Here is a 19,528-nt window from a genome sequence, read left to right on the forward strand (position 1 = left end):
ATATCCATTGAGAATTTATTTTGGGGTAAGGAAAGATGTAAGGAAGATTAATTTTTTTCCCTAAGTGCCTAACTAGCTGTTCCAACACTATTTATTTGTTAATCTTTCTTTATGATTTAAAACCCTGCCTTTCTTGTATAACACCTTTTCTTCCTTAACTGTGTCTATTTCTGGACTTTCTGTATGGTTCTGTTGATTTGTGCACCTATTCTTTTAACAATAGCATAGTTTTAATTACTGTAGCCTTTTTATACATTCTAAACATAATATAAGACAAATCCCCCTTTTCATATACTTTTCAAAATTTAATTGGCTGCTCTTGTATGTTGATTCTTCCACATGAACTTTGGAACCATTTCATTAAGTACCCTCCAATATCTTGATTCAGATATTTATAGGTTATAGAAATTTATATAGATTTATATAGATATAGATTTATAGATTATAGACTGTAGATTAAAGAAAATTGACAGTTTTACAATTTTGAGTCTTATGAGAGGATTTTGATTCTATTCCTTCAATGAACAGTTTTTTAAAAATTCTGTTCACACTAAGGATATAAACCAAAACTTTTCTCCCTGCTCCCGGTACACTGGAGAAGGTAGACTGGAAATACAGCTGTTAATATTGCGTACTGATCCCGGGTTCACTGTGTGGGCGGAGGGCTGCGGGAACACTCATCACTTGCTGGCGGGTTGGGAGTGTCCTGGCGAGGCAACAGGAATTGGCCCTTGAGGAGGAGCAGGATTCTCCATGGTAGAGAGGGCAGGGCGGGGCATACTTGTAGAGGACAGGCAGAAGCAAAGGGCTGAGAGCCGAAGCTGTGGCCTGGGGTTCTCAGGAGGCCAGGGCACAGAGTGTCAGAGGGGTGAGAAAGAGGCAGAGGGATTCGGGTCTAGGTTGCGACAGCCCGTGTTGAAGGCATTGGTTTGATTCTGTGGGCAGCAGTGAAGATTGGCTAGCAGCAGTGTGGCATGCATGACATGACCTGTGTCTGACAAAGGTCTGAGTGGGGAGGATGCCTGGAAGGGGAAGTGGCCAAGGCAGGGCGGTCAGCTGAGGCTGCCGTGAGGGATCGGATCTCAGCGGGGAGCAGGGCACCTACTTCCTGGAGTGAAGGGCAGACGTGGGGTGAGGAGAGTGTTGGGGGGGCATGCTGATAGTTACTGCAGTGTGTCTGTCACTGAGTGGCGTGCCTCAGTGGTGTTAACTTGTTTCATTTTCACTTCCTTAGCAGTGTATTCAAAGAGCAAAAGTTCTTTGGTAAATTTCAGTTTATCAAGTTTTTCTTTTATAGATTTTACTTTTGGTGTCAGTCATGGAGATTTTCTTCTATCTTTCTTTCCAGAAGTTTTACAGTTTTAAGTTTTACAGTTAGGATTAGGAAGCATTTTGAGTTTTGCTGTGTGGTGTGAGGTATTGACTGAAGCTCATTTTATTGCATGCGGATGTCCAGTTGTTCAGTGCTGTTTGTTGAAAAGACTGTCCTTTCTCCACTGAGTTGCCTTTGTGCTTTTGTTGAAAATCGACTGGCCATAGAGTCTTGAAGTCAGGTAGTGTAAGTCCTCCATTATTTTATTTTATTTTTTTTTGAGGAAGATTAGCCCTGAGCTAACTACTGCCAATCCTCCTCTTTTTGCTGAGGAAGACTGGCCCTGAGCTAACATCTGTGCCCATCTCCCTCTACTTTATACATGGGACGCCTACCACAGCATGGCTTTTGCCAAGCAGTGCCATGTCTGCACCCGGGATCCAAACTGGTGAACCCCGGGCCGCCGAGAAGCGGAACGTGTGCACTTAACCGCTGCGCTCCCGGCCGGCCTCCCAACTTTTTTTTTTCACAATTGTTTTGGCTGTTCTAGGTCCTTTGCATTTCCATATGAATTTTAGAATCAGTCTGTCAGTTTTTACAAAAAGCCTGCTGGGATTCTGATTGGAAATGCATTCAATCTGTATATCCATTTGGGAAGAACTGATATTTTTGCACAGTGTCTCTCTTTATTTATTTAAGTTTTCTTTAATATCTCTCAGCAATGTTTGATAGTTTTAGTGTATTGTCTAACACATGTTTTGTCAAATTTATCCTTAAATTTTTTTTTTATTCACTGGCAAATGGTATGACTTTTTCAATTTTTGATTGTTTATTGTTAGTATAGAGAAGTACAGTTGATGTTTTATATTGACTTTGTATCCTGTGAATTTGCTAGCTGACATTAATTCTGGTGTCAACTGTTGATTCTGTACGATTTTGTACATAAACGATTGCATCACCTATGAATAAAAACAGTTTTACTTCTTTTTCAATTTGAATGTCGTCTTATTTTTTCTTGGCTATTGCACTGGCTGGACCTTCCAGTATGATCGTGAATGGAAGTGGTGAGAGCAGACATCCTTGCCTTGTTCCTCGTTTGACAGGGATGGTGTTCAGTCTTTCCCCATTGAGGATGCTGTTCCTATAGGTTTCTGTAAGGTGCTCTTTGTCAGGTTGAGGAAGTTCCCTTCTACTCCTGTTTGCTGATAATTTTTATTGTAAGTGGATGTTGGATTATGACAAATGCTTTTTCTGCATTTATGGAGATGATTATGTGGTATTTCTATTTTGGTCTGTTGATGTCGACTATGTCGGCTGCACTTAAAAACACTAAACTAACCTTGTATTCATAGGATAAACCCCATTTGGTCATGATGTATTATTCTTTTTACATGTTGTTGGATATGATTTGATAAAATATTGTTAAGAATTTTTTCATTTGTGTCTATGAGGGATATTGGTCTATAGTTTTCATTATTCATAATGTTTTTGTCTGGTTTTGTTATCGGAGTAATGCTGGCCTCATAGAATCAGTTGGGAAGTATTCTCTTATTTTCAACTTTCCTGGAAGAATTTGTGTAGAACTGATATTATTTCTTCCTTAAATGTTTGATAGATTTCCCCAGGGAAGCTATCTAGGCCTAGAGTTTTCTCTCTGGGAAGGTTTTTAACTACAAGTTCAATTTCTATATTAGATATAGGGCTATTTAGGTTATCTCTTTCTTCTTGAGTGAGCTTTGGTAGTTTATGTCTTTCAAGGAATTTGTTTCTTTTGTTTTTAAATCTTTATTACTTTTAAAAAAGTTGTTTTATTGAGTGGTTTATAACATTGTGAAATTTCAGGTGTACATTATTATTTATCAGTTTCTGTATAGATTGCATCGTGCTCACTACCAATAGTCTAATTTTTATCCATCACCATATATGTGTGCCCCTTCACCCCTTTCTCCCACCTCCAAACCCCCTTCCTCTCTGGCAACCACTAATCTGTTCTCTTTGTCCATATCTTTGTTTATCTTCCACATATGGATGAAATCACTTGGTGTTTGTCGCTCTCTGTCTGGCTTATTTCACTTAACATGATATCAAGATCCATCCATGTTGTTGCAAATGGGATGTTTTTGTCATTTTTAAGGCTGAGTAGTATTCCATTATATATGTATACCACATCTTCTTTATCCATTCATCAGTTGTTGGGTACCTGGTTACTTACATGTATGTGTTGGCTATTGTGAATAATGCTGAAATGCACATAGGGATGCATAAGTTTCTTTGACTTGTTGATTTCAAGTTCTTTGGATAAATACCCAGTAGTAGGATAGCTGGATTGTATGGTATTTCTATTTTTAATTTTTTGAGAAATCTCCATACTGTTCTCCATAGTGGCTGTACCAGTTTGCATTCCCCCCAGCAGTGTATGGGGGTTTGCTTTTCTCCACATCCTCAGCAACATTTGTTGTTTTTTGTCTTGGTGATTATAGTCATTCTAGCAGATGTAAGGTGATATCTCATTGTAGTTTTGAGTCTCATTTCCCTAATGATTAGTGATGTTGAACATCTTTTCATGTGCCTGTTGGCCATCTGTGTATCTTCTTTGGAAAAATGTCTGTTCTCATTCTCTGCCCATATTTTGATCGAGTTGTTTGTTTTTTTGTTGTTGAGTTGTATGAGTTCTTTATATATTTTGGAGATTAACCCTTTGTCAGATATATGATTTGCAAATATTTTCTCTCACTTAGTGGGTTGTCTTTTCATTTTGATCCTGGTTTCCTTTGCCTTGCCGAAGCTCTTTAGTCTGATGTAGTCCCATTTGTTTATTTTTTCTTTTATTTCCCTTGTCCAAGTAGACATGGTATTTGAAAAGATCCTTCTAAGACCGATGTCAGAGTGTGTTGCCTATATTTTCTTCTAGGAGTTTTATGATTTCACACCTTACCTTCAGGTCTTTAATCCATTTTGAGTTAATTTTTGTATATGGTGTAATATAGTGGTCTACTTTCATTCTTTTGCATGTGGCTGTCTGGTTTTCCCAGCACCATTTATTAAAGAGACTTTCCTTTCTCCATTGTAAGTTCTTAAGAGCTCCTTTGTCAAGGATTAGCCATCCATAGATAGGTGGTTTTATTTCTGGCTTTCAGTTCTGTTCCATTGATCTGTGTGTCTGCTTTTGTACCAGTACCATGCTGTTGTGATTACTCTAGCTTTGTAATATATATATAGATATATATATTACAAAGAATATATATATTAAAAGAATATATATATATTAAAAGAATATATATATATTAAAAGAATATATATATATTAAAAGAATATATATATATATTCTTTTTTTTTTAAGACTTTATTTTTTTCCTTTTTCTCCCCAAAGCCCCCTGGTACATAGTTGTATATTTTTAGTTGTGGGTCCTTCTAGTTGTGGCATGTGGGATGCCACCTCAGCGTGGTTCAATGAGAAGTGCCATGTCCATGCCCAGGATTTGAACCGACGAAACACTGGGCCACCTGCAGCGGAACATGTGACCTTAACCACTCGGCCACGGGGCCAGCCCCTATATATTATTTTTTTAAAGATTGGCACCTGAGCTAACAACTGTTGCCAATCTTCTTTTTTTTTTTAATTCTTCTCCCCAAAGCCTCCCAGTACATAGTTGTATATTCTAGTTGTGAGTTCCTCTGGTTGTGCTATGTGGGATACCACCTCAGCATGGCCTGATGAGCGGTGCCATGTCCATGCCTAGGATCCGAACCGGTGAAACCCTGGGCCACTGAAGTGGAGCTCGTGAACTCAACCACTTGGCCATGGGGCCAGCCCCTGTAGTATATTTTGAAGTTAGGGATTGTGATTCCTCCAGCTTTGTTCTTTTTCCTCAGGATTGCTTTCGCTATTTGGGATCCTTTGTTGTTCCCTATAAATTTTAGGACTCTGTTCTATTGTCATTAAAAATGTCATTGGGATTCTGATTGAGATTGCATTGAATCTGTAGATTGCTTTAGGTAATATGCACATTTTAACTATGTTTATTCTTCCAATACATGTGCATGAAATATCTTTCCATTTCTTTATGTCATCTTTGATTTCTTTCAATAATGTCTTATAGTAGTTTTCGGTGGTTTTTTTTTTTCACTTTTTTTTTTTTTCAAGATTTTATTTTTTTCCTTTTTCTCCCCAAAGCCCCCCGGTACATAGTTGTACATTCTTCGTTGTGGGTCCTTCCAGTTGTGTCATGTGGGATGCTGCCTCAGCGTGGCTTGACGAGACGTGCCATGTCCGCGCCCAGGACTCGAACCAACGAAACACTGGGCCACCTGCAGCGGAGCGCGTGAACCCAACCACTCGGCCACGGGGCCAGCCCTTCACTTTTTTTTTTTGAGGAAGATTGCCCTGAGCTAACATCTGCCTCCAATCCTCCTCTTTTTGGTGAGGAAGATTGGCCCTGAGCTAACATGTGTGCCCATCTTCCTCTATTTTTTATATGTGGGATGCCTGCCACAGCATGGCTTGATAAGTAGGTCTGTGACCGGGATACAAACCGGCAAACCCTGGGCCCCTGAAGTGAAGCATGCAAACTTCACCACCACGCCACCGGGCCGGCCCCTAGTTTTCAGTGTTTAGGTCTTTCACCTCCTTGGTTAAATTTATTCCTAGATATTTTATTTTTTTTCTTGCAGTTGTAAATGGGGTTGTATTCTTGAGTTCTCTTGCTGCTAGTTTGTTATTGGTGTACAGAAATGCAACTGATTTTTGTAAGTTGATTTTGTACCCTGCAACTTTGCTGCAGTTGTTGATTATTTCTAGTAGCTTTCTGATGGGTTCTTCAGGGTTTTCTATATAGAGAATCATGTCATCTGCAAACAGCAAGAGTTTCACTTCTTCCTTTCCAACTTGGATACCTTTTATTTCTTTTTCTTTCCTAATTGCTTTGGGCAAAACCTCCAATACTGTGCTGAATAAGAGTGGTGAGAGTGGGCACCCTTGTCTTGTTCCTGTTCTCAGAGGGAAGGCTTTCCGTTTATCCCCATTGAGTCTGATGTTGGCTGTGGGTTTGCCATATGTGGCCTTTATTATGTTGAGATACTTTCCATCTGTACCCGTTTTATTGAGAGTTCTTATCATAAATGGTTGTTGGATCTTGTCAAATGCTTCCTCTGAATCTATTGAGATGATCATGTGATTTTTATTTCTCATTTTGTTAATGTGGTATATCACACTGATTGATTTGCAGATGTTGAACCATCCCTGCATCCTTGAAATAAATCCCACTTGATCATGTTGTATGACCCTTTTAACCTATTGCTGTTTTGGTTTGCCAGTATTTTGTTGAGGATTTTTACATCTATGTTCATCAGCGATATTTGCCTATAATTTTCCTTCTTGGTGTTGTCTTTGTCTGGCTTTGGGATCAGGGTGATGTTGGCTTCATAGAATGAGTTAGGAAGCATTCTCTCTTCCTCAAATTTTTGGAATAGTTTGAGAAGGATAGGTATTAAATCTTCTTGGAATGTTTGGTAGAATTCTCAGAGAAGCCATCTGGTCCTGGATTTTATTTTATTTTATTTTTTTGCTTGAGGAAGATTTAGCCCTGACCTAACATCTGTGCCTGTCTTCCTCTAGTTTGTATGTGGAATGCCTCCACAGCGTGGCTGATGAGTGGATTAGGTCCGTGCCTGGGATCTGAACCCACGAACCTGGGTCGTCAAAGTGGAGTGCATGGATCTTTAACTGCTTGGCCATGGGGCAGCCTTGGACTTTCGTTTTTTGGGGATATTTCTGATTACTCTTTCAATCTCTTTACTTGTGATTGGTCTGTTCAGATTCTCTATGTCTTCTTGATTCAGTTTTTGGAGGTTGTATGATGCTAAGAATTTATCCATTTCTTCTAGGTTATCCAATTTGTTGGCATATAGTTTTTCAGAGTATTTTATTGTAATCTTTTGTATTTTTGTGCTATCCATTGTAATTTCTCCTCTATCATTTCTAATTTTATTTACTTGAGACTTCTCTCTTTTTTTCTTAGTGAGTCTGGCCAAGAGTTTGTCGATTTTGTTTATCTCCTCAAAGAACTAGCTCTTAGTTTCATTGATCCTTTCTACTGGTTTTTTTGGTTTCTAGTTTATTTATTTCTGCTCTAATTTTATTATTTCCCTCCTTCTGCTGTCTTTGGGCTTTGTTTGTTCTTCTTTTTCTAGTTCTGTTAGGTGTAATTTAAGATTACTTACTTGAGATTTTTCTTGTTTGTTGAGGTTGGCCTGTATTGCTATGAATTTCCATCTTAGAGCCACTTTTACTGCATCGTATAAGAGTTGGTTCGGGGGCTGGCCCGGTGGTGCAGAGGTTAAGTGTGCACGTTCCTCTTTGCTGGCCCGGGGTTCGCTGGTTGGGATCCTGGGTGCAGACATGGTACCCTTGTCAAGCCATGCTGTGGTAGGCATCCCACATATAAAGGAGAGGAAGATGGGCATGGATGTTAGCTCAGAGCCAGTCTTCCTTAGCAAAAAGAGGAGGATTGGCAGCAGATGTTAGTTCAGGGCTAATCTTCCTCAAAAAAAAAAAAGTTGGTATGATGTATTTTCACTTTCATTTGTCTCCAGATATTTTTTGATTTTTCCTTTGATTTCTTCATTGATCCAATGGTTGTTCAGTAGCATGTTGTTTAGTCTCCACATATTTGTGACTTTCTCAGCTTTTTTCTTATAGTTGATTTCTAATTTCATAGCATTGTGGTTGGAAAAGATGCTTGGTATGATTTCAATCTTCTTAAATTTATTGAAGTTTGCCTTGTTTCCCAGTATATGGTCTATCTTTGAGAATGTTCCATGTGCACTTGAGAAGAATGTGCATTCTGCTGTTTTTGGATAGAATGTTCTATATATATCTATTAAGTCCATCTGGTCTAGTTTTTTGTTTAATTCCACTATTTCCTTGTTGACTTTCTGTCTGGATGATGTAAGTAGGGCATTGAGGTCCCCTACTATTATTGTGTTGCTGTTAATTTCTCCCTTTAGGTCTGTTAATAGTTGCTTTATGTACTTTGGTGCTCCTGTGTAGGTGCATATATATTGATAAGTGTTATGTCCTCTTGATGGAGTGTCCCTTTTATCATTATATACTGCCCCTCTTTGTCTCTCATTGCCTTTTTCATCTTGAAGTCTGCTTTGTCTGATATAACTATGGCAACACCTGCTTTCTTTTGCTTATCATTTCCTTGGAGTATCATCTTCCATCCCTTCACTCTGAGCCTATGTTTGTCTTTAGAGCTGAGATGTATTTCCTGGAGGCAGCATATTATTGGGTCTTGTTTTTTAATCCACCTTCCACTCTGTATGTTTTGATTGGAGAATTCAATCCATTTACATTTAAAGTGATTATTGATATATGAAGGCTTAATGCTGCCATTTATCTCTTGTTTTCCAGTTGTTCTAGATTTTCCTTGTTTTTCTTTGCATGTATTTCTGACTACCATTTCGGTTTGGTAATTTTCTATGATGGTTTTCTCTTTATTTATCATCTATGTCTCTGTTCTGATTTTTTGTTTAGTGGTTACCATGAGGTTTGTATAGAAGATCTCGTAGATGAGCTAGTCCACTTTCTGATAGCCTCTTATCTCCATTAACTTAAGCAGGTTCCATCCCTCTCCTCTTCCCTGTCTAAGATATTGTTGTCACAAATTGTTCCATTTTGTGCTGTGAGTTTGTGATTAAACTGAAGCATTTGTATTATTTTTGATGCTTTCCTTCCCTTTATCTTTAATGTTATAATTGATTGTTTGCTAACCTGTTTTGATAGAGAGCTGCAATTTTCTGATTTTCTTTCCTTATCTCCTTGTTCAAGGCTTTGTAAACCTTTTCCTTTTTGTTTCAGGTGCGAGGGCCTTCTTGATCATTTCTTGTAGTGGGGGTCTTGTGGTGATGAACTCCCTCAGCTTTTCTTTATCTGGGAAAGTTTTCATTTCTCCATCATATCTGAGGGATAGTTTTGCTGGAGAGAGTACTCTTGGCTGAAAGTTGTTGTCTTTCAGTATTTTGAATATATCCTTTCACTTTCTCCTGGCCTGTGAGGTTTCTGCTAGAAGTCTGCTTAAAGCCTGATAGGAGTTCCTTTGTAGATTACTCTCTTCTGCCTTGCTGCCCTTAGTATGTTTTCTTTGTCACTGACTTTTGCCAGTTTTACTAGAATATACCTTTGAGAAGGTCTTTTTGCATTGATGTAATTGAGAATTCTATTGCTTCATTTACTTGTAATTCCAGTTCCTTCCCCAGCTTTTGGAAGTTTTCAGCTATTATTTCTTTGAACAAGCTCTCTGTTCCTCTCTCCCTCTTGAATACCTATAATCCTTATGTTGCATTTCCTAATTGAGTCAAATATTTCTTGGAGAATTTCATCATCTTCTTCTTTTTTTGCTGAGGAAGATTCACCCTGAGCTAACATCTATGCCAATCTTCCTCTATTTTGTGTGTGGGTTGCTGCCACAGTATGGCTGCCAATGAGTTGTGTAGGTCTGCACCCAGGAACTGAACCTGGGCTGCCAAAGAAGAGTGCACCAAACTTAACCACTAGGCGATGGGGCCAGCCCATCTTCTTTTTTTTTTAAGTCTTAGTTCTCTCTCCTCTTCCACCTGAAGCATTTCTGTATTTCTATCCTCTAAACTACTAATTCTGCCCCTCCATAACGTCAGCTCTGTTTATAAAGGTTTCTAGATTGTTTTTTATCTCATTCATTGTATTCTTCATCTCCAGCATTTGTTTGGGGTTTTTTTTTAGAGTTTCAGTCTCTTTTGTGAAGAATTCCTTCTGCTCATTAATTTTATTCCTGAGTTTATTGAACTGCCTTTCTGAGTTTTCTTGTAACTTGTTGAGTTTCTTTAAGATAACTATTTGAATTCTCTGTCATTTAGATTGTAAAGTTCTATGAGTTCAGGATTGGTTTCTGGAGACTTGTCATTTTCATCTGATATGGAGTGTTAATGTATTTCTTCATGGTGTTTGATGAAGTGGACCTTTCCTGGCACATAGTGGTAGTATCTAGTCTCAGATTCCACCTGCCAACACTGGCAGGGGCAGGAGCTGTGTTTTCTGAACCCACTGTGTCTGCTGGAAGTTGTGCCCTTCTGCTGGAAGCTATGCTGACACAGTGTGTCTGTGTCTGCTCTCTGGCCGCTGCTGCCCAGTGGGTCACACATGCAGGCATAGGCCCTCTGGTGTGGGTCCGCTGCCCTGGCTGACTGGCCGAGCCAGTGTGCCAGGCAGGAGGGGAGGGGATGGGGAGCCCTCTTTTGTACATGTGAGCCCACTCTGCACTCACTGGCAGCCTGCCTGTGCTGCTGTGCCTGGTGGGGGCGCCCATGCAGTGGCCGAGCCACCTTGGTGTGGAGTGCCTCTACCGGCCAAGACACAACCCTGAAAGCAAAAGCATTCATGCTGAGACCCGCACCCTCCCCTGCCTCCTCCCAGAGTCATGTGCTGGCTGCTGTGTGAGGTCCTGTGCCCTAGATCGCTGCCACTGGGGATTGGGAGGAGATCTGCTCACCTCCTTCCACTGTTTCCTGGGGACCTTCAGACGTATGGCTGCGTGGATTTCTCAGACATCCTGTTGTGCTATGTGGGTATCCTCTCTTGGTTAATGAATGTCCTTTTGGTTGTATCTTAGCAGGGAGAGTCAAAGGGAACAGCTCACTCCACCATGATGCTGACATCACTCCTCCTTTATTCTTTCCTGTGAGGTATAGTTGACTTTGCTTTTCTTTTAAGTTGCCCAAATTACTGGCATAAAGTTATTCAGAATATATTCTTTTTTTTTTTTTTTTTGGTGAGGAAGATTCACTCTGAGCTAACATCTGTTGCCAGTCTTCCTCTTTTTATTTTGTGCTTGAGGAATATTAGCCCTGAGCTAACATCTGTGCCAGTCTTCCTCAACTTTGCACGTGGGTCACTGCCACAGCATGGCTTGATTCAGTACCCAGGACCTGAATCTCTAACCTGGGTCCCTGAAGCAGAGTGTGCCAGACTTAACCACTACACCATGGGGCTTGTCACTCAGAAGATACTCTTAATGTCCTTTTATTATCTGTAGAATCTGTACTGTTGTCACCTCTCTCATTATTGATATTGGTAATGCGTGTCTTCTCTCTTTTTCCTGATCAGTCAGGCTAGAGGTTATGAAATTTATTGATCTCAGATAACTAGCCTTTGGTATCATTGATTTTTTTCCCTCTGTTTTCTTTTTCTTTGATTTAAAAATTTTTTTTTAAAGATTTTATTTTTCCTTTTTCTCCCAAAGCCCCCCAGTACATAGTTGTGTATTTTTAGTTGTGGGTCCTTCTAGTTGTGGCATGTGGGATGCCACCTCAGCATGGCTTGATGAGTGGTGCCATGTCCACACCCAGGATTTGAACTGGCGAAACCCTGGGCCGCCAAAGCAGAGTGTGCATACTTAACCACTCGGCCACAGGGCTGGGCTCGTCTTTGATTTTTATGCTGGTATTTATTATTTCCTTTCTTTTGCTTTCTTTGAGTGTCTAGTTTCTTAAGATGGAAGATGATGTCACTCTTCTTTTCTAATACAGACATTTAATGATATAAATTTCCCACAATTTTGATAGGTCTTTTCACTTTCATTCACTTCAAAATGCTTTCTGATTTCACTTTTGATTTCTTTTTTGACTTCTATTATTTTGAAGCATATTAAGTAGTTTTTAAATACTTGGAGATTTCTCAGATAGCTTTCTCTTACTGATTTCTAATTTACTTCCATTGTGGTCAGAGAACATACTTTGTGTGACTTGAATTCTTTTATATTTATTGGGATTTGTTTTATTGCCCAGAATGTGGTCAGTCTTGGTAAATGTTCTATTTCCATCCCATGGAAACAATATATATTCTATTGTTAATGAATGTAGTGTTCTATAAATATTGTTTAGGTCAAGTTGGTTGACAGTATTGTTCAGGTCTTTTGTACCCTTACTGATTTTCTGTACACTTGTTCTGCCAGTTACAGAGAGAGAGAGGTGTTATTGAAATCCCTACTATAATTTGGATTTGTCTATTTCTTCTTGCATTTTTGTTAGTTTTGTGTATTTTGAAGTTCTGTTATTAAGTGCATAAATGTTTATTTAGGACTGTTATGTCTCTGAAATCTACTTTGTCTAATATTAATATAGTCACTCCAGTGGTCTTATGACTAGTGTCAGCCTCGTTTTTCTTTTCCCATCCTTTTACTTTAACCTCTCTATGTTAACATGTCAGTCTTCCCTGTGGTTTCCTAAATATATGAAATACGGTTATAATAACTGTTAATGTCCTTGTTTACTAATTCTTTCCTCTGTGTCATTTCTGGGTCGGTTTGTATTGGTTGATTCATCCTCATTCTGGGTTGTATTTTCTTCTTTGCATGCCTGGTAGTTTTTTATTGGGGGCCAGACGTTATTACCTTGTTGGTGCTGGATATTTCTATGTCGCATTATTCTTCTTGAGCTTTGCTCTGGGTTGTGGCTAAGCTGCTTGGGAACAGTTCGATCCTTTCAGGTTGTGCTTTTAGCTTTGTTAGCTGAGATGAGAAAGCATTTAGTCTAGGGCTAATTTTACTTCTCTACTTAGGCAAAACCCTTTTGAGTGCTCTTCCCAATGCCCTGTGAGTTTTGATGTTTTCCCCTCTGGCTTCTGGGAGCAGGCCCATTCTTGGCTCACCGTGAGCTCTAGGCATTGTTTCTGCTAATCATTTTGGGTGGCTCTTTCCCTGGTGTTGGGTGGTTTCTTCCCAAACATGCACTTATTTAGTTTCCTATTGCTGTAGTAACAAATTACCACAAACTTAGTGGCTTAAACAACACATTTTCTTAAAGTCCTTGAAATCTAGCGTGGACCTCGTTGAGCTAAGTTCGAGGGGTCAGTAGGGCTGTGCTCTTTTCTGGGGACTTTGGGGAGGATCTGTTTCCTGCTCTTTCAGGCTGTTGGCAGAATTTGGTTCTTTGTGGCTGCAGGATTGAAGTCCCTGTTTTCTTGCTGGCTGTAAGATGAGGGTGTTTCAAGCTTCTGTAGGCCACCCACATTTCTTGGCTCAGAGCCTCCTTCCTCCATCTTCAAAGCCAGCCATGGTGGGTTGAGTCCTTCCTATTCTTCAAATTTCCCTTCCTTCTTCTTCCTCTCCTCTCCCAGATCCAGCTGGGAAAGGTTTTCTGTTTTTAAGGACTCACGTGATTAGGCTGGTCTCACCCACGTAATCCAGAGGAATCCCCCCACCTCAAGGTCTCTACCTTCTGTCTTGTCTGCTGAGTCCCTTTTGCTGTGTAACATATTCACAGCTTCTGGGGATGAAGGCATGAGCATCTTTGGGGACATTATTCTGCTACCCAGTGCTGACCAGTAAATCAGCTGAGTAACCAGAGGACCCTCTGCAGGCGTCTGGAGTTCTCTCTGGTCCTAAAGCCTGCAAACTCCAGCAGGTCCTAGGTCTCCTGGGACTCTCCTGGTCGGTCTCCTCAACTCAGGTGTATTGCTGGGCCCTGCTGAGTGTTCCTCAGCCTGGCTACGCCCTCCAGGCAGTGAGCTGGAGTTGTCTCAGGGCCCCCGGCCCTCGTCTTCTGATGTCCATCCTCCTGAGGACCTTGATTCCATGTGTCTTGTCCGGTTGTATAATTGTTTTGGTCAGGAGGGCAGATTGGTCTGTTACTTCCATCTGGGGTGGGAGCAGACGTCTCTTATGCTTATTTACTTTTGTTTGCTCCTGTTGGAGTTGGGTGAGCCTAGCTGTGTGCTTGTATGAAGGGTGTTCCAAACTTCATGGAGTTTGAGCTGGATTAGCCCTTGTTTGTTCCGAGGTGGTGGAGATAGGCAGCTATGGCTTTTCGTGGGGCAAAGCCTCTGCCTCAGGGACAGGCTGCTCTCCTCACAGACTCAGACTGGGTCCAGGAACTCAGGATTTGGCTTCCACTTGAGGGTGTGGCTGCCTTTGGGAAGCGTGTGCCATGGGCTCTTCCTGGAAGCTGCTGCCCGTGCACCTCATGCCCTGCTTGACAGCTGCGGCATTTTCAGCTCTTCATCCTTTCAGGGTTTGGGATTTTTTTGCCTTCTCCTTGCTCTGCCACAAATGGAATACATGTTTTTATTTCTTGTTTTCCTTGTTACTTTTAGATGCTTTCCAGGAAGAAAAGGGAAACACCTTGCTGATGCCACCATCTTCAAACCAGAGTCGTCTCCATCTGCTTTCTGTCTGCCCAGGATCCCTGAAAATTTCTGGTCTGCTAATTTTACCTTTTCTTGTTTCTTTCCTTTTGCATTTATTTTTTTAAGAGACGCATCCTTTCTATCATTTCATTGAGGTTTTGGTGGGACAGGTGAATGCTTGGGAGCATCTTGAACTTCTTGAACTAGAATTCTCACTTATTTTTAATTCCACCACCTCCCCATTGTTACATGATTTCTCACCTTGCCTCCTTCCTGTGTGTGCACAGCAAATTGAGTATGTCCTACCTGGTTAGGGGAAGATCATGGCACCTCTCCTTTGTTATCGCCATCGTTTTATGGATGAGAGGTGATCAAGGGGACAAAGGGGTGGTGGGATCACCAGTGAATAAAGGACACGAATGTTAGAAAGCAGTCAGCTGTGACGCTGAGGGCCTGTGGCCCCTCTGACCTTACAGGTCCTTGCGAAGTATGACATAGGACTGAGCATGTGACCATATGATGAAGAGGCGGAGGCACTTGCTTATTTGATGAACTTCATTCTTTGAGTCCAGCTGTTGCAAATGGTGCTTTGAGGCATGCGATATTTGAAAGCTGCGATTCTCTAATCCCGTGGGCTGCTTGGATGGTTGGTTTCAGGCACCAGCGAGCTGATTGGATCCCTGTGCTGCCCATGCAGTCTCTTTCTGCCACTAGGAGGCTCATTTAATGTTGTGCTAGAATTCTCAGGCGTGGGGATCCCTGGCCCTGCCATGGTCAAGGCCGTTGTTCTTGGCCCTCAGGGAGAGGTTTCTCTGCTCTGCACAGGTTGTCAGCGACACAGGCCTCATGTACGTCCTCTCTTCTTCACAGAGTGAAGGAAGATGTAGGTGGAGGCAGTGACCACGCTTGCCCAGGCTACTGTCAGTCAACTGGGAGCAGCCCTTGTGGGCTGGCCCCACACTGGCAGCAGGGCTGCCAGGTGCTGGGGCGGAGGAGAGCTGGTAACTGTTGTGGGAATGGTGCCTTTTGGCAGGTGGCTTGGCCAAAGTGTGGCAGAAACAATTCTCCCAGAACAAATTTGTTTAAATCGTGTGTTTTATACAAGCATAGTAACCGTCCATAAACTGAGGAAGCTTATGAATTAAATGTTGTATTTTTGGTTACTCCAGGTTTGAGAAGAAGCTGTCTGTGTTCACAGTGGGCGAGAGAAAGTTGAGACTACCGCAATGACCGAGTCCTACGTGAAGAGTGAGTGAGCAGGGTGGGTGGGGCTCCCAAGGGTAGGGCATCTGCTGGGCTCTCAGGCAGCCCTCAGTGTCACACCTGCTAGCTTTTGCGTTTGAGATGCAGATGAGCACATGGCATTGAGTGTGGTTTGAAGAAATGACTGTTGCATGAACACACTTTCTCTAAGATTTCATTAAAAAAAAGAAACAGTAGTCGCGTCTGCAGATACTGAAGCAGAGGGTGTCAGATTTGGCCACAGGCTTAGTCTGGTGTGGGGGACGGTGTTTCCTGGGTGCAGGGGCTTTGTGTTCATGTGGGAGGGGTCCCTGTGTCTTCACCCCTTTCTACACCTTCCCCGGGTGCAGTGTCCACTCTGACTGGCCACTCTGCCCTTGCAGCCAGGGCCAGCAGTTTGCTGAGGGCATGGCCAAGAGCAGGGTGGAGGCGGGGGGAGACTTGTCCTTGCCCCACAGAGCTTCATCCCTAGGGGTAAGGATTTGTAAGCACTGCTTGCAGGCACCATGCCCTGACCTCGCGGCACACTGAGGATGATGGGGTCCTGTCCAGGGTGCTGAGCAGGAGAGACCTGGCTTCAAGTGTGGGGACAGGGTGATGAGGAGTCTGCAAGAGCAGGTGGTGGGACTGGCGTGCCACTCTGCAAGGGCAGGAGGGCCAGAGGGCCACCTGGGGGCAGCTTTCCACTTGGCCTTGAGCCTGCAACCGCTGCCTTTTATAGGAGCCACGGTCCAGCGGAGCGGGAGACATGAAGCATGCACGGCCTGGGACATAAGGTCAGGGGAGAGGTGGCCAGAGTGCCCTCAGAGCAGGCAGAAAGTGTGTTCCAAGAGAGACCCCGGCGAGCTAGGGGAGCGGGGCACATATGTGAGAGCGGCTCCTCCAGCTCTGGGTCGGAGCTCTCTCTGAGGGTGCTCTCTCCGAGTGGGGTTGGCGCCCGCCTGAGCACGCGCACCGGGCTTTGTCGCTGCAGAGCTGTCCACCATCCTGCTGGACGCCGTCACCGATAAGGACCCGCTGGTGCAGGAACAGGTGTGCAGTGCCCTGTGCGCACTTGGAGACTCGCAGCCGGAGGAAGCGCTCAGGGCGTGGGAGGAGTACCTCCGGCAGCACGGAAAGGTGAGACCACCGCGAGGCGGGGTGGGGCTGCGGGCCCCCGCAGGCCGGGGGCGGGGCTGTGGGGGGCGGGGCCCAGGGCGGGGCAGCTGGCCTGGCCGGAGCTCTAGAGCCCCAGGCCCCTGTGGGCACCTGCAAGTCCTAGCTCTCTGGAGGCGGAGCATTTCCAGGACAGATGACCCCGCTCTATCTTGTGGCCTGTGGGTTGGCCCTCTTGTAGGGGCACAGGGTAGTGAGAAGAGCACGTGGACAAGTGCTCTGAGAGCCGTAGAAGCTGGGGCATGCCTGCTGCCTTCAGAGAGGGGCTGCATAAGGAGGCCAGGGTCTCCTGCAGACCCGGCTAAGTTGGCGGAGGTGTGACCGGCTGCGGGAACCCCGTCGTGGGCTGTACTGAATGCAGCCCTGCAGGGATGTCGGAGCGCCATCGGACCCTGGGCACAAAAGCTCCAAGCCAGGCCTCTCCTCTTAGAATTTCCTCCTCTCTGGCGTCTTGGCTCCATGGTTCTATGACTCGGTTAGTTCCCTGTTGTCTGAAATAATTGTGCACGACGTCTAGTTTTCCTCAGTGCGTGGTTTAGTCTCCTTCCTGGAAGTGGAAGAGACTTTTGCAGTCTCAAAAGACCATTTTTCTTTTTTTTTTTTTTTTTATATTTTGATATGTAAAAAGGGATCTTGGGGCCGGCCTGGTGGTGCAGCAGTTAAGTTCACTCATTCTGCTTCGGCGGCCTGGGGTTCGCTGGTTGGGATCCTGGGTGCGGACATGGCACCCCTTGGCACGCCATGCTGAGGCAGGTGTCCCACATATAAAGTAGAGGAAGATGGGCGTGGATGTTAGCTCAGGACCAGCCTTCCTCAGCAAAAAGAGGAGGATTGGTGGCAGAGCTCAGCTTGGGGCTAATCTTCCTCAAAAAAAAAAAAAAGGGATCTCTACAGTGTTAGTCCTTTCTTCCTCATATATCAACTGCCATGCCCTGGGGGAAATAGCCCAGTGCCGCTGCGTGGCCACTGAGTTCGTTGCATTGGCTTTGTGACCTCTTTGGTGAGAGTCTCCTTCTTCTCTCGGCTGTCCTAGCCTGTTGTGTCTGCGGAGGAATGCTTGGGTGGCCTGTGAGGGCTTTGGTTAGAGACACATACCTCCTAGACTAAGCCGGGGGGAGTGCACACTCCTGCCTGGGCACTGTGTGTGTGTCCACCCCAGTCTCCTGTGGCTTCATGCTGGGCGTCAGGGCCTACTCTGAGTGGCTGAAAGATTCCAGCACACACGACACCCTGAAGTCAGCGTCTGCTTGTTAGACAAAGAAGATTCGGGCTGCGTTGGCTGTTTGAGGAAATGGCCAAAGAATACTGAAGGTGGCTAAAAAAGCCTTTGTTATTTTTAGCAATTTGTAGCAAAATTTAAGTGTGCTTCATACTTGTCATTTCCTAGCTTGTTTATGATTTTACCCCTTATCCTTTTTAGTTTCTTTAAACAACTTAAAAACAAACCTCACAATTGCATATTTATAGTAAATGTATATTAAGTTGGAAGTTCTAACCTACAGAGTGTAATCCTTTCCAGTCGCCTCCCTCCCTCTCCCTAATGTCATCTGATCCACAAACTACTTCCGGGAGGTTTGGGCCACTTCTAGTTTCTACCATTCACTTGTGTTTCATCATAACCACACTCGATTGGGCTGCGTCTTAGACTGTGTGCACATTTCACTTCCGATTGAATCTGTCTCCAAAAGGATGTGGGGCAACAGAAAAAAGATATGCGGCACTGTCCAGTCATCAAATCTCAAGGCAGCATTTTGAGACACGTTTGATACTTTATAGGTGTCAGCTTCTGGAGGCTTCTGGTGCTCGTCCTGGACAGTGGCTGGCCTCCTGGTTTTAGACACATCCCATCGTATTCCTGTTAGCCCAGGCCAGCAGGGGTAAGGTGAACACATGGACAAACAGGCTTCTTCACAATGGCTATCAGGCCAGTGAAAGGGGAGTGATTTGGGGAAGAGGCAAAAATAGTTGTCTTAGTCTGTTCAGGCTACTATGACAAAAATGCCACAGACTGGGTGGCTTATACACAGCAGACTAGGATTTCACACCGTTCTGGAGGCTGGAAGTCCAAGATCAAAGTGCTGGCAGACTCGGGGTCTAGTGAGAGCTTGCTTCCTGGTTTATAGATGGCTGTCTCCTTACTGTGTCCTCACATGGCAGAAGGGATGAGGGAGCTCTCTGGGATCCCTTTTGTAGGGGCACTGATCTCATTCCTGAGGGCTCCACCCTCATAACCCAATCAACTCCTAAAGGCCCCACCTCCTAATGCCATCACATTGGGGGTTAGGGTTTCGACATATAAATTTGTGGAGGATACAGTCTATAGCAATAGTAAAACCAAATTTTCAAAAAGTAAAAGAAGTTTTTCTTTTTTTTCTTCTTATTTTTGGGGGCTGGGTCCAACCTCACATCCTCCCATCTCGTTTTCTCTAGAGAGTCTCGTCCTAACGTAAGGGAGTTTTAATCGGCCGCACATCAGCACGTTCGTATCCATAGTCTTCACACACAGGCTGCATGAGGCCAGTGACGGGCAAGCTCGTGTGTGGGGATCGGCCCTGTCACACTAGGTCCACTCAGCTTTAGTCACATGAACCCGCTCTATCTGTTAGAAAAGGAATCGATTCCCACTCACATAATGGACATTAGAGCCCAACGTCAAAACA

At 43.5% G+C, this 19,528-nt stretch overlaps 1 protein-coding gene across 36 annotated transcripts in view; it reads left to right on the plus strand.

Annotated features, from left to right (window-relative positions):
- The window catches only part of MROH1 (maestro heat like repeat family member 1), a 99,788-nt gene that overhangs the window by 6,931 nt on the left and 73,329 nt on the right, over positions 1 to 19,528 (plus strand). For 20 of the 36 annotated variants that reach the window (XR_011543303.1, XR_011543304.1, XR_011543305.1 and 17 more), the window contains exons 2-4: positions 14,439 to 14,543; positions 15,641 to 15,719; positions 16,687 to 16,832. Coding sequence is in view for 30 of the 36 variants with exons in the window: in XM_070631259.1 (XP_070487360.1) it covers positions 15,698 to 15,719; positions 16,687 to 16,832 (168 nt within the window). In the remaining 6 variants the exon portion in view is untranslated. Of the gene's footprint in view, positions 1 to 10,959; positions 11,033 to 14,438; positions 14,544 to 15,640; positions 15,720 to 16,686; positions 16,833 to 19,528 lie in introns of all 36 variants that reach the window. The other 16 variants (XR_011543308.1, XM_070631232.1, XM_070631240.1 and 13 more) reach the window with 2 other exon arrangements.

This window comes from Equus przewalskii, chromosome 8 (genome assembly GCF_037783145.1).
Source record: "Equus przewalskii isolate Varuska chromosome 8, EquPr2, whole genome shotgun sequence".
In the NCBI taxonomy this organism is placed as follows: Eukaryota; Metazoa; Chordata; class Mammalia; order Perissodactyla; family Equidae; genus Equus; species Equus przewalskii.